The sequence below is a fragment of the Bufo gargarizans genome, chromosome 1 (genome assembly GCF_014858855.1).
Source record: "Bufo gargarizans isolate SCDJY-AF-19 chromosome 1, ASM1485885v1, whole genome shotgun sequence".
Lineage (NCBI taxonomy): Eukaryota > Metazoa > Chordata > Amphibia > Anura > Bufonidae > Bufo > Bufo gargarizans.
This window is the reverse complement of record NC_058080.1, coordinates 11948524-11964813: the sequence shown is the minus strand read 5'-3', so window position 1 is coordinate 11964813 and position 16290 is coordinate 11948524. Positions and strand designations below refer to the sequence as shown.

Genomic DNA, 16290 nt, shown 5'->3' with positions numbered 1-16290 from the left:
AGAATAGAACATAAATCACAGAACAAAAGTTTAAACTGAGAAAATGTACCATTTTAACGGAAAAATATGTTGAATAAGAATTTCATGGTGTCAACAAATCCCCCAAAAGTTGGGACAAGGCCATTTTCACCGCTGTGTGGCATCTCCCCTTCTTCTTACAACACTCAACAGACGTCTGGGGACCGAGGAGACCAGTTTCTCCAGTTTAGAAATAGGAATGCTCTCCCATTCTTGTCTAATACAGGCCTCTAACTGTTCCATCGTCTTGGGCCTTCTTTGTTGCACCTTCCTCTTTATGATGTGCCAAATGTTCTCTATAGGTGAAGGTCTGGACTGCAGACCGGCCATTTCAGTCCCCGGATCCTTCTCCTACGCAGCCATGATGTTGTGATTGATGCAGAATGTGGTCTGGCATTATCTTGTTGAAAAATGCGGGGTCTTCCCTGAAAGAGATGACGTCTGGATGGGAGCAGATGTTGTTCTAGAACCTGAATATATTTTTCTGCAGTGATGGTGCCTTTCCAGACATGCAAGCTGCCCATGCCACACGCACTCATGCGACCCCATACCATCAGAGATGCAGGCTTCTGAACTGAGCGTTGATAACAACTTGGGTTGTCCTTGTCCTCTTTGGTCCGGATGACATGGCGTCCCAGATTTCCAAAAAGAACTTTGAATCGTGACTCGTCTGACCACAGAACAGTCTTCCATTTTGCCACACTCCATTGTAAATGATCCCTGGCCCAGTGAAAACGCCTGAGCTTGTGGATCTTGCTTAGAAATGGCTTCTTCTTTGCACTGTAGAGTTTCAGCTGGCAGCGGCGGATGGCACGGTGGATTGTGTTCACTGACAATGGTTTCTGGAAGTATTCCTGAGCCCATTCTGGGATCTCCTTTACAGTAGCATTCCTGTTTGTGGTGCAGTGTCGTTTAAGGGCCCGGAGATCACGGGCATCCAGTATGGTTTTACCGCCTTGACCCTTACGCACAGAGATTGTTCCAGATTCTCTGAAGCTTCGGATGATGTGATGCACAGTTGATGATGATAGATGCAAAGTCGTTGCAATTTTTCGCTGGGTAACACCTTTCTGATATTGCTCCACTATCTTTCTGCGCAACATTGTGGGGATTGGTGATCCTCTACCCGTCTTGGCTTCTGAGAGACACGGCCGCTCTGAGAAGCTCTTTTTATACCCAATCATGTTGCCAATTGACCTAATTAGTGTTATTGGTCTTCCAGCTCTTCGTTATGCTCAAATTTACTTTTTCCAGCCTCTTATTGCTACTTGGCCCAACTTTTTTGGGATTTGTTGACACCGTGAAAATTTGAATCAACGTATTTTTCCTTTAAAATGATACATTTACTCGGATTAGGCTACTTTCACACTTGCGCTTGATCGGATCCGTTCTGAACGGATCCGATCATATTAATGCAGACGGAGGCTCCGTTCAGTACGGATCCGTCTGCATTAATAACTTAGAAAAATTTCGCAAGTGCGCAAGTAGCCTGAGCGGATCCGTTCAGACTTTCAATGTAAAGTCAATGGGGGACGGATCCGCTTGAAGATTGAGCCATATGGTGACATCTTCAAGCGGATCCGTTCCCATTGACTTACATTGTAAGTCTGGACGGATCCGCACGTCTCCGCACGGCCAGGCGGACAGCTGAACGCTGCAAGCAGCGTTCAGCTGTCCGCCTGTCCGTGCGGAGGCGAGCGGAGCGGAGGCTGAACGCCGCCAGACTGATGCAGTCTGAGCGGATCCGCTCCATTCAGACTGCATCAGGGCTAGACGGAGGCGTTCGGGTCCGCTCGTGAGCTCCTTCAAACGGAGCTCACGAACGGACCTATGAACGCTAGTGTGCAAGTAGCCTTAAACGTTTGATCTGTCATCTACGTTCTATTACAAATAACATTGACATTTGCCATCTCCACATCATTGCATTCAGTTTTTATTCACGATTTGTATAGTGTCCCAACTTTTTTGGAATCCGGTTTGTAATTCCACATGTGATAATTCATAGTTTTGATGCCTTCAGTGTGAATCTACAATTTTCATAGTCATGAAAATAAAGAAAACTCTTTAAATGAGAAGGTGTGTCCAAACTTTTGGTCTGTACTGTAAATTTCTTCACTGCCAGCAGGTTGGGCGGTTACTTGCTGGCAGCCGCCGCATCCTCTGTCTGAAAAAACGCCCCTCCTCCACTTGATTGACAGGGCCAGCGAGCGCTCTCCTCCTCTCGCTGGCCCTGCCTGCAGCTTAAATCCCACGCCTGCGCTGTACCGGTCTTCATTCGGCGCAGGCGCTCTGAGAGAAGGACGCTTGCTCTGCCGCTCCTTCCTCAGTGCGCCTGCGCTGATGACGTCAGCCCTACACCCAGAAGAGAAGACGCCGGCATCGCTGGTAATGAGGCGGAGAGTCCGGTGACGTCGCTGGTGCTTGATTCAGGTAAGTATTTGCCTAATAAGCATGCAGTCACTACAACCACCAACGAAATGGGGTGCCATTATTTAAAAAAAAAAATTATTTAGACATACTATACCACCAGCGATGCCGGCGTCCGCTCTTCCAGGTGAAGGGCTGACGTCATCGGCGCAGGCGCACTGGGGAAGGAGCGGCCAAGCGAGCGTCCTTCTCTCAGAGCGCCTGCGCCGAATGAGGACCGGTACGGCGCAGGCGCGGGATTTGAGCTGCAGGCAGGGCCAGCTGGAGCATGAGAGTGCTCGCTGGCCCTGACAATCAAGTGGAGGAGGGGGTGTTTCTTCAGACAGAGGATGCGGCGGCTGCCAGCAAGTAACCGCCCAACCTGCTGGTGGTGAAGTAATTTACATATCACAAAAGTACGATTTTTACTTAAATTACAGCACAGCCCGAGGTAAGAGGGGCAGATATGGACTCTGCGTACATTAGCAAATATATTAAGTCAAAAACTGAAAATTGGTGTTTGGGGGGGTGACAGAAGCCCTTTCACTATATTATTGTCGCTGGCACATGTGCAGGTGCAGGTGTACTTCACACAAAAATTGGTTTGTCGCCCACCAAACTAACAGACGGATTAGGTATTAAATTATTATTATTATTTATTTTAGATGTTGCTTTGCGCCCACCAAAAAATTGCTGTAGAAAGGTCAACCACAGAATGAACAGACAGATAAATTATCTTTCTGTGTCCGGGATGTAGAAATGGTGTATTGCACATGTGCCCTGGCTGGACAATTGTGTACCTGTTGGTGCAGGAACCCCCCCTCCGAGCCACTTGTGAATGACTGGCCTGATAACCGTGGACAGTCACCCCACAATCCTACAGATGGACTTACTGTATTTATTTGCCTGGAAGGTTCTTTATGGACAAAAAAAAGTTGTTTTCTCACCCACAATGTCCCAGTTGTATTCACTGATTATATATCACTATCAGATTTGCAGCGCAGGGCGCAAAAAGTGAGTTTTTTTCAAACGACAATGTAACAACGGTATTTAACGCTTGTATTGGACTGTCAGAAATGTAGCAAAGGTATGGAAAAAAATATATGATTTTTTTCACCCACAATTAAACAGATGGATTTAACTGATTTTCTTTCACTATCACAAATGCAGTGCAGGGCGCAAATGTAGTTTTTAGCAAAAAATTTATAATTTGTCCCCCCAGAATCTAACATAAGGATTTACTGAATGGATTGCACTCACATATGCAGCACAGGGTACTTTACAGAAAGAAATGTGAATATGTCCCCCCTGGGTCCCTCAACTTCCTATATTATTTCCCTTCCCCTGACACATATGCAGGGCAGGTGCACTTAAAAAATGGGTGTATGTCGCCCACTGAACTAAAAGAACAGGATTAAATAATTGTCCCTGGCACATATGCTGTACTGGTGCACTGAACTTACACAAATTGGCCGCCGACACCCACCTAACTAACAGACGGATGAAATGTATTTTTCTGTGTCACTGGGGTCAGGGCAGGGTACAAAAATGTTTCACTGCACCCACAAAAAAACTTGCTGTAGATCACAGAGTTAACAACAAGTTCTGATATCAGATTCTGTCCTATTCTCTCCCTCACAGCAGCAGCATCCTCTCCCTTCACTGATCAGAGCAGAGTGACGGGCGGCGCTACGTGACCGCAGCTTATATAGAGCCCGGGTCACATGCTGCACTGGCCAATCACAGCCATGCCAATAGTAGGCATGGCTGTGATGGCTTCTAAGGGCACACAAGATAAACGCTTGTTGATTGGCTGCTCTGCAACCTTTCAAAAAGTGTTGAGAAATCGCCGAACACCGAACCCGAACTTTTACAGTTCGGGTTCATTCAACCCTAGTGGTGACTGTTCCATGTTTCACAGTGTTGGTGTAAATTTGCCATCCGGAATGGGACACAGTTGTGCCCCTTTTTCGGCTGACATAAAGGCAGGGGGTGAGGGGTCCATTATAGTGGCCCTTGTCCCAGGCTGCACCACTACACACTGAATTTAACAGGCACAAGTTCACATATCAGTTTTTTTATTTTGTGTCTTATACAACATACACTCATCACAATTATGGAGATTAAGGTTTTATATGATATTTATGTATTAGCTTTGTAATCTTTATTGTTTGCAACAAATTTATGCATCATGTGATCATCTGCTCATTTGATGTGTGTATTATGTGTTCAATTTTCCACCTGGTTTGTAACATGTGATTAATTTTCCACTGGAATCATGGGTATATATACTCGCGTGTGACACTATTACTTTGCTTGACAAAGGCCTCATTGAGTGGGCTGAAACGTTGCCTGGGAATAAATTGGGTCACCACTCTTTTCACCTGATGTCGGAGTGCTGCCTCATTTTTGGGGAATTATTGAACAGGTCAAGATTCGCCTACCTTCCCTGAGGAATTGCACCCTATCTACGTTTGTCTGACTGTGCTGTGATAGATAGATAGAGATTGATTGATAGAAGATAGATAAAATATCCTGATATAACATCCTAATATATGGTGCCACAGTGTCCAGACAACTAGTGTCATATAGCGTCCAGATAACTAGTGTCATATAGCGTCCAGATAACTAGTGTCATATAGCCTCCAGATAACTAGTGTCATATAGCCTCCAGATAACTAGTGTCATACAGCGTCCAGATGACTAGTGTCATACAGTGTCCAGATAACTAGTGTCATACGGTGTCCAGATAACTAGTGTCATATAGCCTCCAGATAACTAGTGTCATATAGTGTCCAGATAACTAGTGTCATATAGTGTCCAGATAACTAGTGTCATATAGCGTCCAGATAACTAGTGTCATATGGCGTCCAGATAACTAGTGTCATATAGCCTCCAGATAACTAGTGTCACACAGTGTCCAGATAACTAGTGTCATACAGTGTCCAGACAACTAGTGTCACATAGCCTCCAGATAACTAGTGTCATATAGCCTCCAGATAACTAGTGTCATATAGCCTCCAGATAACTAGTGTCATATAGCCTCCAGATAACTAGTGTCACATAGCCTCCAGATAACTAGTGTCATATAGCCTCCAGATAACTAGTGTCATATAGCCTCCAGATAACTAGTGTCATATAGCCTCCAGATAACTAGTGTCATATAGCCTCCAGATAACTAGTGTCATATAGCCTCCAGATAACTAGTGTCATATAGCCTCCAGATAACTAGTGTCATATAGCCTCCAGATAACTAGTGTCATATAGCGTCCAGATAACTAGTGTCATATAGCCTCCAGATAACTAGTGTCATATAGCCTCCAGATAACTAGTGTCATATAGCCTCCAGATAACTAGTGTCATATAGCCTCCAGATAACTAGTGTCATATAGCCTCCAGATAACTAGTGTCATATAGCCTCCAGATAACTAGTGTCATATAGCCTCCAGATAACTAGTGTCATATAGCGTCCAGATAACTAGTGTTATACAGTGTCCAGATAACTAGTGTCATATAGTGTCCAGATAACTAGTGTCATATAGTGTCCAGATAACTAGTGTCATATAGCGTCCAGACAACTAGTGTCACATAGCGTCCAGATAACTAGTGTTATACAGTGTCCAGATAACTAGTGTCATATAATGTCCAGATAACTAGTGTCATACGGCGTCCAGATAACTAGTGTCATATAATGTCCAGACAACTAGTGTCATATAGCGTCCAGATAACTAGTGTCATATAGTGTCCAGATAACTAGTGTCACATAGCGTCCAGATAACTAGTGTCACATAGCGTCCAGATAACTAGTGTCATATAGCGTCCAGATAACTAGTGTCATATAGCGTCCAGATAACTAGTGTCATATAGCGTCCAGATAACTAGTGTCATATAATGTCCAGACAACTAGTGTCACATAGCGTCCAGATAACTAGTGTCATATAGCGTCCAGATAACTAGTGTCACATAGTGTCCAGATATCTAGTGTCATATAATGTCCAGATAACTAGTGTCACATAGCGTCCAGATAACTAGTGTCACATAGCGTCCAGATAACTAGTGTCATATAATGTCCAGATAACTAGTGTCATATAATGTACAGATAACTAGTGTCATATAGCGTCCAGATAACTAGTGTCATATAATGTCCAGATAACTAGTGTCATATAATGTACAGATAACTAGTGTCATATAATGTCACGATAAATTGTGCCACATAGTGTCCAGATGACTGGGTAGAGTGGTCCCTCCTTGGAGCAGGGAATGATGGCATCTTCTCATTGATCTGATGACCTATACAGAGCTATTCTGTAATACTGCATATAAAGTCCCTGTTCAGACTTGTATCCCGGTGGGTGCAGGCAGGACATGACCCCCAAGACTGTGCAAGAAGCCAGATTTTTTTCTCATGTAAACGCGGGTGCATTGTACTTAGTGGCTTCACACACATTGCAGCAGGTATACCGCCAGACACACTACCTTTACACTGTGAACCTAAAGACTTGTGTGGACAGCTGGGTGCACTGAGTACTGTGTGTATAGCACCGTCATGGAGGACACATTCCCATGGGTTTCTGCTCGTCTCTGGGGTTCGGACGCTCTCTGGGCCAGCGTCATCGCGTATGGAGGGGGTTCCCAGAAATCTGTGTGGGAGGCAGTTGTTCAGGTCTGGACACACTGAGGATAAACCTTGGGGCATATTCACATGTAGCAGATCTGACAATCACTTCCATTCACTGGACTGGGGCTGACTCCGCAGCACATGGATTTCTACAAGCATCAGCCGTGTGTGACTAGACCTTACAAAATATCCATATCAGGACGTGTGGTCCGCTCCCCTGCGGCTTCTGCCAAAGGTGATGTTTGTGAAACAGCAAATAAATATTTTGACAGATTTATGTTACTTTGACCTTTTCACGGTCTCTCTGCAACATATAAAGAAGAAGATCCAGTCGAGAGGGTGGAAGCTTCCTGCGGAAACTTCTCTGCTCCACACCATGACCAGAGCGCCGGCATGTGCCATCATTGTGCTCCTCAGCATCTGGGGATCAACTCATGGAGGTGGTGAGTTACAGGAAAGAAAGGAGATAGATAGATAGATAGATAGATACAGTGCCTTGCAAAAGTATTCACCCCCTTGACTTTTTACGTATTTTGGTCCCTCACAACCTGGAATTAACATGGATTGTTTGAGGATTTGCATCATGTAATTTACAGAACCTGCCGACAACTTTGAGAATGTTTTTTTGTTTTTTTTTTATTGTGAAGCAAACAACAAATAGGACAAAATAACAGAAAAAGTCAATGTGCAGAACTATTCACCCCCCTAAAGTCAGTACTTTGTAGAGCCCCATTTGCGGCAATCACAGCTCCAGGTCGCTCTGGATAAGTCTCTGTGAGCAGTCGCCACATCTGACCGCTGGGATTGTTGCCCGTTCCTCCTTGCAGAACGGCTCCGGCTCCTTCAGGTCGGGTGTTTGCTCTTGTAAACAGCGATCTTTACGTCTGACCACAGATCTTCTATTGGATTGAGATCTGGGCTGTGACTCGGCCGTTTCATCACATTCACATGTTTCCCCTTAAACCCCTCAAGTGTTGCTTTAGCCGTGTGTTTGGGGTCATTGTCCTGCTGGAAGGTGAGCCTCCGTCCTGGCCTCAGATCACGCACAGAGTGGGGCAGGTTCTGCTCAAGAACATCCCTGTATTTAGCACCATCCATCTTTCCCTCAGCTCTGACCAGTTTCCCAGTCCCACTCCCCAGTATGATGTTGCCACCACCAGGTCTCACTGTGGGGATTGTGTTCTTTGGGTGATGTGATGTGTTGGGTTTGCGCCAGACATAGCGTTTTCTTTGATTGCCGAAAAGTTCAATTTTAGTCTCCTCAGACCAGAGCCCCTTCCTCCATACATTTTGGGTCTCCTCAGACCAGAGCCCCTTCCTCCATACATTTTGGGTCTCCTCAGACCAGAGCCCCTTCCTCCATACATTTTGGGTCTCCTCAGACCAGAGCCCCTTCCTCCATACATTTTGGGGTCTCCCACAGGCCTTTTCACAACCTCACAACGCGCCTTATTGTCTTTAGCTGACAGTAATGGCTTTTTCTGGCCGCTCTGCCATAAAGCCCAACTCTATGGAGCGTACGGCTTATTGTCGTCCTCTGTACAGATCCGCCAGTCTTTGCTGTGGAACTCTGCAGCTCCTCCAGGGTTACCTTAGGTCTCTGTGCTGCCTCTCTGATTAATGCCCTCCTTGCCCGGTCCGTCAGTTTTGGTGGCGGCGTCTCTTGGCTGGTTTGCTGTTGTGCCATGTTCTTTCCATTTGGTTATGATAGATTTGATGGAGCTCCTGGGGATCATGAAAGATTTGGATATTTTTTATAACCTAACCCTGACTTGTACTTCTCCACAACATTGCCCCTTACTTGTTTGGAGAGTTCCTCGGTCTTCATGGCAGCGTTTGGTCAGTGATGCCTCTTGCTTTGCAGCCTCTGGGGCCTTTTTAAAAAAAGGTGTGTATATGTAATGACAGATCATGTGACACTGAGATTGCACACAGGTGACATCATTTCACTAATTATGTGACTTCTGAAGGTAATTGGTTGCACCAGAGCTTTTTATGGGCTTCCTAACAAAGGGGGTGAATACATACGCACAGGACAATTTTCTGTTTTCTATTTCTAAACAATAGTTTTATTTATATATTTTTCTCATTTCACTTTATCGACTTAGACCATTGTATCTGATCCATCACATACAATTCAGATTAACACAACATTGAACTTAAGGCTGTAATGTAACAAAACACGAAAAAAGACAAGAGGGTGAATACTTTTGCAAGGCACTGTAGATAATAGATGTGAGATGGATAGATAGATAGATGGATAGATAGATAGCTAGATAGATAGATAGAAGAGATTAAATAGATAGATAAATAGATGAGATTACATAGATAGATAGATGAGATTACATAGATAGATGAGATTACTTAGATAGATGAGATTACATAGATAGATAGATGAGATTACATAGATAGATGAGATTACTTAGATAGATGAGATTACATAGATAGATAGATGAGATTACATAGATAGATGAGATTACTTAGATAGATGAGATTACATAGATAGATAAAAGACAAACCACATTTTAAGCCAAAAATGATGTATCTAATTTGATAAACGCCCCACATTTTTATTTCATGTTCTTCTTGGCAGGTGCGAGGCCTGAGGGTTTAGTTCGACCAGGTGAGGAGATAATGTTTATGTTGTGGTCGTCGGTCACATTGTATCTCTTCTTCTTCTTCTTCATCTTCTTCTTCCTCTGATATTTGATACAATTTGGTGGCCCCGTCTTGTCTTGCAGCTCCTAACCTCGCCCTGCAGGGGATCGCCACTCAGTCCTCTACTTATTCTTATTTTGGAAGCGCTCGGAACGCCAATGACGGATCTTTGGCCGCAAATTATTTAAGGTCACAATGTTCTTACACGAAGAAGGAATTGGATCCGTGGTGGATGGTGGACCTCAAAGCCCAGTACAGGATCATGTCCGTAGCCATTACTAACCGGGTCTTGGAATGCTGCAGAGATAAGATTTTTGGATCAGAGATCAGACTAGGAAACAACCCGAGTAATGGAGGAAAGTTAAACCCCAGGTAAGATTAAAGCTCCACTCAATCTCCAACCCAGTCTCCTGGCATTCCCTGAGTGTTCAGTGTCTGCAGAGTCTTTTCTGGTGGTTTGCATTCCTGGAAATGAGATCTTTACATTGGGTTCGGAGCGGTCACTTTATGTAGGACAGTCTTTTTGTCCTGCAGATAGCTTATGGGTGCCTTTATAGCTTTCTATTACAGACAGAGCAGTGGGGGAGGGCTCCTAATGCAGCCAGTTGCCTTACAGCTACATGCAGGCTGACGAGGAGGTGGGTGGCAGATCAGCATTGATACATCAAAAGACAGAACGAAGGGAGGAACTGATCAGAGCTTTCTTGTAATTTTCTGAATTTTGCCCCATTCTATGACCTTTTTCCAGGTGTGGTGTCATCTCATCCATTGAATCTGGAGAAACTTTGTCGTTTTCTTGCCAAGGGATGGTCGGTCAATATGTGACAGTGACAATTCCTGGCCGGGAGGAACAATTAGTGCTGTGTGAAGTCCAAGTCTACGGATTTCCTGCAGAAGGTTCAGGTGTGGTATATGATAGAACGAAAGGATAGAAAACATGAAAATGTCCAGATATTTACAAGTTCTCAATATCTTCAATTCCAGATTATGCGACTCCAACAAACCTGAAGACACTGAATGGAGGTAAGGAGAAGGGGGGGGGGGGGGGGGGCTAGGTACTGGCATCTAGTACAGGCAAGAAGCAGGCTTTATGTACCTGTACCATCAATGAGAGGTGCACATGGAAGAGCAAATCAAGAAATCATCGTCTTTCCCCCTCCACTAATCTCAGATCAGAACTGTCTATGGCTGTAAGGCAACTGGCTGCAGCAGGAGCCCTCCTCCACTGCTCTGAGTAGGAAATTAGGAATGCTAACCTCTTCCCCTTAATAAGGCCGAGTCCGATCTGAAGTGAGTGGGCTGTAATGAGGTGATGTGTACAGGGCCGTGTCTGTGCAAACAATGAAGAGCCTGCAGGATACTATGGCCCCCATTTTGCATCCAGAAGGTCCCACTGATCAAACACTGATGACCTATCCTAATGTGTCACTACTGGAGCATTATATAACAGTATTAATCATTTTCAGTTTTCCATCTCATTACTTCCACGGATGAAGATCTCTTCTAGTTTCATGTGGTGACCACACAGCTGCGCGGCCCCTTACAGTACAGATATTAGAGAGATTTCTTGTAACGAACCCTGCATCGGTGAAAAGCCCACGACACGTCACACTGACTGTTACTAGGCCTTGTTTTGCCATGCGTGTATATGACTGACCTGTAGTGTATGGTGGTCATCCTAGGTATGTGGCAGCATACTATGGTGGAAATCCATGATGTGTGGTTGCCAAATCTCATGTGTGGTGGTCATCTATGGGGTGTGCTAGCCATCTGTGGTATGTGGTGGTCATCTATGGTGGTCATTTGTGGTGTGTGGTGGTCATCTATGGGGTGTGCTAGCCATCTGTGGTATGTGGTGGTCATCTATGGTGGTCATTTGTGGTGTGTGGTGGTCATCTATGGTATGTAATGGTCATCTGTGGCCTGCAGGCTAGTTAGATATGTAGTGACTGAGATGACCAGGTGCCTCATACTTGAATTCTCCTTGATCTGACCCTTTTATGTAATTATTTTGCAGCTCCAAATGTGGCTCCTAAAGGCCTTGCCAAACAATCCAGCCTGTACAACATGTACGGAGAACCAAAAAATGCCATTGACGGATCTCTAGACAGCAACTACCTGTACATCCAGTGCGCCGGCACGTCTGAGCAGGAAAACCCGTGGTGGATGGTTGATCTGAAGTCTGAATATAAAGTCTTCACGGTTGCAGTCACAAATAGAGGAGATTGCTGCCCTGAGAGAATACACGGAGCAGAAATCATGATTGGGAACTCGGATGAAAACGCAGGCACCAAAAACCCCAGGTTAAAAAATATCTATAAAATTGACTAGGACAGGAATCTATAGGTGGGGATGGGGTGAGCTGTGGATGCTTCCGCTCATTACTCCTCTACCCTCTTCAGATGCGGAGTAATTACATCCATGGACTACGGACAGACTCTTGCCTTTGAATGTGATGGTATGGAGGGTCGGTACGTGAGCATCTTCATCCCCGGAGCCAATCGCTCAGTGACCATATGTGAAGTTCAAGTCTTTGGACTTCCAAGTGATAAGTCTGGTAAGAAAATCCATCTATCCATCTCATATCTATCCATCTATTTTACTAAACAATTGTAATCTCTTTCTTCCTTCTAGATGAGCAGGCTTCCAGCGGTGATTGTAAGTCATCTATTCTGTTATATACTTATGTACATAGGAGCAGACCTGATCACAGGATGGAAAACACAGAATATAATTCTATAAGGCTTCATCCACATTGATGTGTCACATTTTCAGTTGACAAAAATGGATGACCGAGATAACTTCTGTGGATTCCCATCAATCTTCATTGAATGAAATCTATGTTATTTTTCTGTTAAATAAGTTTCAGCAAATGATTCTAAGTTACAACCTGTATTATACTCCAGAGCTGCACTCACTATTCTGCTGGTGCAGTCACTGTGTACATACATTACTTATCCTGTACTGATCCTGAGTTACATCCTGTATTATACTCCAGAGCTGCACTCACTATTCTGCTGGTGCAGTCACTGTGTACATACATTACTTATCCTGTACTGATCCTGAGTTACATCCTGTATTATACTCCAGAGCTGCACTCACTATTCTGCTGGTGCAGTCACTGTGTACATACATTACTTATCCTGTACTGATCCCGAGATACATCCTGTATTATACTCCAGAGCTGCACTCACTATTCTGCTGGTGCAGTCACTGTGTACATACATTACTTATCCTGTACTGATCCTGAGTTACATCCTGTATTATACTCCAGAGCTGCACTCACTATTCTGCTGGTGCAGTCACTGTGTACATACATTACTTATCCTGTACTGATCCTGAGTTACATCCTGTATTATACTCCAGAGCTGCACTCACTATTCTGCTGGTGCAGTCACTGTGTACATACATTACTTATCCTGTACTGATCCCGAGATACATCCTGTATTATACTCCAGAGCTGCACTCACTATTCTGCTGGTGCAGTCACTGTGTACATACATTACTTATCCTGTACTGACCCTGAGTTACATCCTGTATTATACTCCAGAGCTGCACTCACTATTCTGCTGGTGCAGTTACTGTGTACATACATTACTTATCCTGTACTGATCCCGAGATACATCCTGTATTATACTCCAGAGCTGCACTCACTATTCTGCTGGTGCAGTCACTGTGTACATACATTACTGATCCTGTACTGACCCTGAGTTACATCCTGTATTATACTCCAGAGCTGCACTCACTATTCTGCTGGTGCAGTCACTGTGTACATACATTACTTATCCTGTACTGATCCTGAGTTACATCCTGTATTATACTCCAGAGCTGCACTCACTATTCTGCTGGTGCAGTCACTGTGTACATACATTACTTATCCTGTACTGATCCTGAGTTACATCCTGTATTATACTCCAGAGCTGCACTCACTATTCTGCTGGTGCAGTCACTGTGTACATACATTACTTATCCTGTACTGATCCTGAGTTACATCCTGTATTATACTCCAGAGCTGCACTCACTATTCTGCTGGTGCAGTCACTGTGTACATACATTACTTATCCTGTACTGACCCTGAGTTACATCCTGTATTATACTCCAGAGCTGCACTCACTATTCTGCTGGTGCAGTTACTGTGTACATACATTACTTATCCTGTACTGATCCCGAGATACATCCTGTATTATACTCCAGAGCTGCACTCACTATTCTGCTGGTGCAGTCACTGTGTACATACATTACTTATCCTGTACTGATCCTGAGTTACATCCTGTATTATACTCCAGAGCTGCACTCACTATTCTGCTGGTGCAGTCACTGTGTACATACATTACTTATCCTGTACTGATCCTGAGTTACATCCTGTATTATACTCCAGAGCTGCACTCACTATTCTGCTGGTGCAGTCACTGTGTACATACATTACTTATCCTGTACTGATCCTGAGTTACATCCTGTATTATACTCCAGAGCTGCACTCACTATTCTGCTGGTGCAGTCACTGTGTACATACATTACTTATCCTGTACTGATCCCGAGATACATCCTGTATTATACTCCAGAGCTGCACTCACTATTCTGCTGGTGCAGTCACTGTGTACATACATTACTTATCCTGTACTGATCCTCAGTTACATCCAGTATTATACTCCAGAGCTGCAATCACTATTCACTACATTGGTCATGGATTGTATATTATGATGGAGTTACTGATTTTATTTGATTTTCGGTTTCTTATTTATCTTTTCAGTCTCTTTCTTTAGATTTGTATTAATAAATGTCTCCTCCTTGTAGTCCCAGATAGCTGGAACCTGCTCAAAGACTACTACTTTGATGGGGGTAAGTGTTCCCACCACGCAGCAGAACTTGCTTTACTGCAGAGGATGTTAATAATGGACGCCCGCTGACACTACATTCCATGCTGTTTGATTTTCTAGATTCTAAGGAGGAAGAAGTTCTAGAATATGAAGGTTTGTAATAGAAGAGTCCATGATGTAACCTAAAGTTTTGAGTAATAATGTTTCCTCCTGGAGGCCACCAAATTCAATGGCGGACCTTCTACTAGACCTTGCAACATAACTAAGGATCCAATAAGAACCTTCTCCATACGGGAAGCAGGTCTGTCAGCCGACAGCCGTTTCTGGGTCTTTGCCTCTTGTCAGTGCAGAGCAAAGGTCAGGAACTGGGTTGAGTGAGAAGGCTAAAGCTTATCCCCATAGACAATAAATGTCCATCACCCAGACAAACCAGTGCCCTGCTGCACTGACGAAACAGCTGCCTGCGGATGGTCCTACTTTTCATATAGAGAAGACTCTGCTTGGCGTATGTCCTTCCTTATGTCACAAGGTCTGTTAGAGGGTTAGAGCTTTGTAGAATAATTTAGATCTTTTGCTCCATATTCATTCATTCAGGATTTTTGGGTGGAGTTACCCTCTAATTACACATAAGTCATCACAAATTGTGTGATGGGTGGAGGTTTGACAACTTTTCAGATTTCTCATAACCAAAAAGACACATGTTTGATCACAGGAGACAACTTGGCTTTCAGAGGAATCACCTCTCAGTCCAGCACTTATGATAAATTTGGCGCGTCTAAAAATGCCATAGATGGCTCTCCCAGCACCAACTACATGTCCGGACGGTGCTCGCATACTGACCTGGATGTAGAACCCTGGTGGATGGTGGACCTTATAAACGTCTACAACATCACCAAAGTGAAAATTACAAATCGAGGTGACTGCTGCCAGGAGAGGATCAACGGAGCGGTAATTATAATTGGAAATTCTCCAGAAAATGGTGGAACTCAAAATTCCAGGTAAATGGATTGTCCTAGTGTAAAAAGAGACAGACAGGTATCCAGATAATGTCAGCTCCCACTTTCTCACAGATGCGCCAAAATCAAATCACTGGGTCTTAGAGAGGAGGGGCAATATGTCTGTGGAATGGTGGGTCGGTACATTACTATCACAATCCCGGGCAAAGCTGCATATCTGACTCTGTGTGAGGTCAAGGTCTACGGCACTAATGTCTCCGAACAGTACACAGGTAAGAGAATGACTGGAGACGACCAACACATGAAGATATCAAGGCTCCAGAATGTAAGGAATATTTCATAAAACTCAGCAGTTTAATATAATGTTATTAGGCCCAACATTGATCTAATGAATTTCTGATTTGATCTCTATAGAGATCAGAGCACCATTTTCTTGTCTGCCTGTAGCAACCACTAGAGGGAACTCAGCATCTTACTGTATACAGATATATACAGCCACCACTAGAGGGAGCTCAGGAGATTACTGCATACAGATATATACAGCCACCACTAGAGGGAGCTCAGGAGATTACTACATACAGATATATACAGCCACCACTAGAGGGAGCTCAGGAGATTACTACATACAGATATATACAGCCACCACTAGAGGGAGCTCAGGAGATTACTACATACAGATATATACAGCCACCACTAGAGGGAGCCTAAGAGATTACTACATACAGATATATACAGCCACCACTAGAGGGAGCTCAGGAGATTACTACATACAGATATATACAGCCACCACTAGAGGGAGCTAAGGAGATTACTGTAT

General features: G+C 44.1%; 1 protein-coding gene across 2 annotated transcripts in view; it reads left to right on the top strand.

Annotated features, from left to right (window-relative positions):
- The window catches only part of LOC122938780, a 291534-nt gene that overhangs the window by 246647 nt on the left and 28597 nt on the right, over positions 1 to 16290 (top strand). For both annotated transcript variants that reach the window (XM_044294547.1, XM_044294557.1), the window contains 2 exons: positions 15230 to 15515; positions 15588 to 15745. In XM_044294547.1, coding sequence (XP_044150482.1) covers positions 15230 to 15515; positions 15588 to 15745 — 444 coding nt within the window. The remainder of the gene's footprint in view (positions 1 to 15229; positions 15516 to 15587; positions 15746 to 16290) is intronic.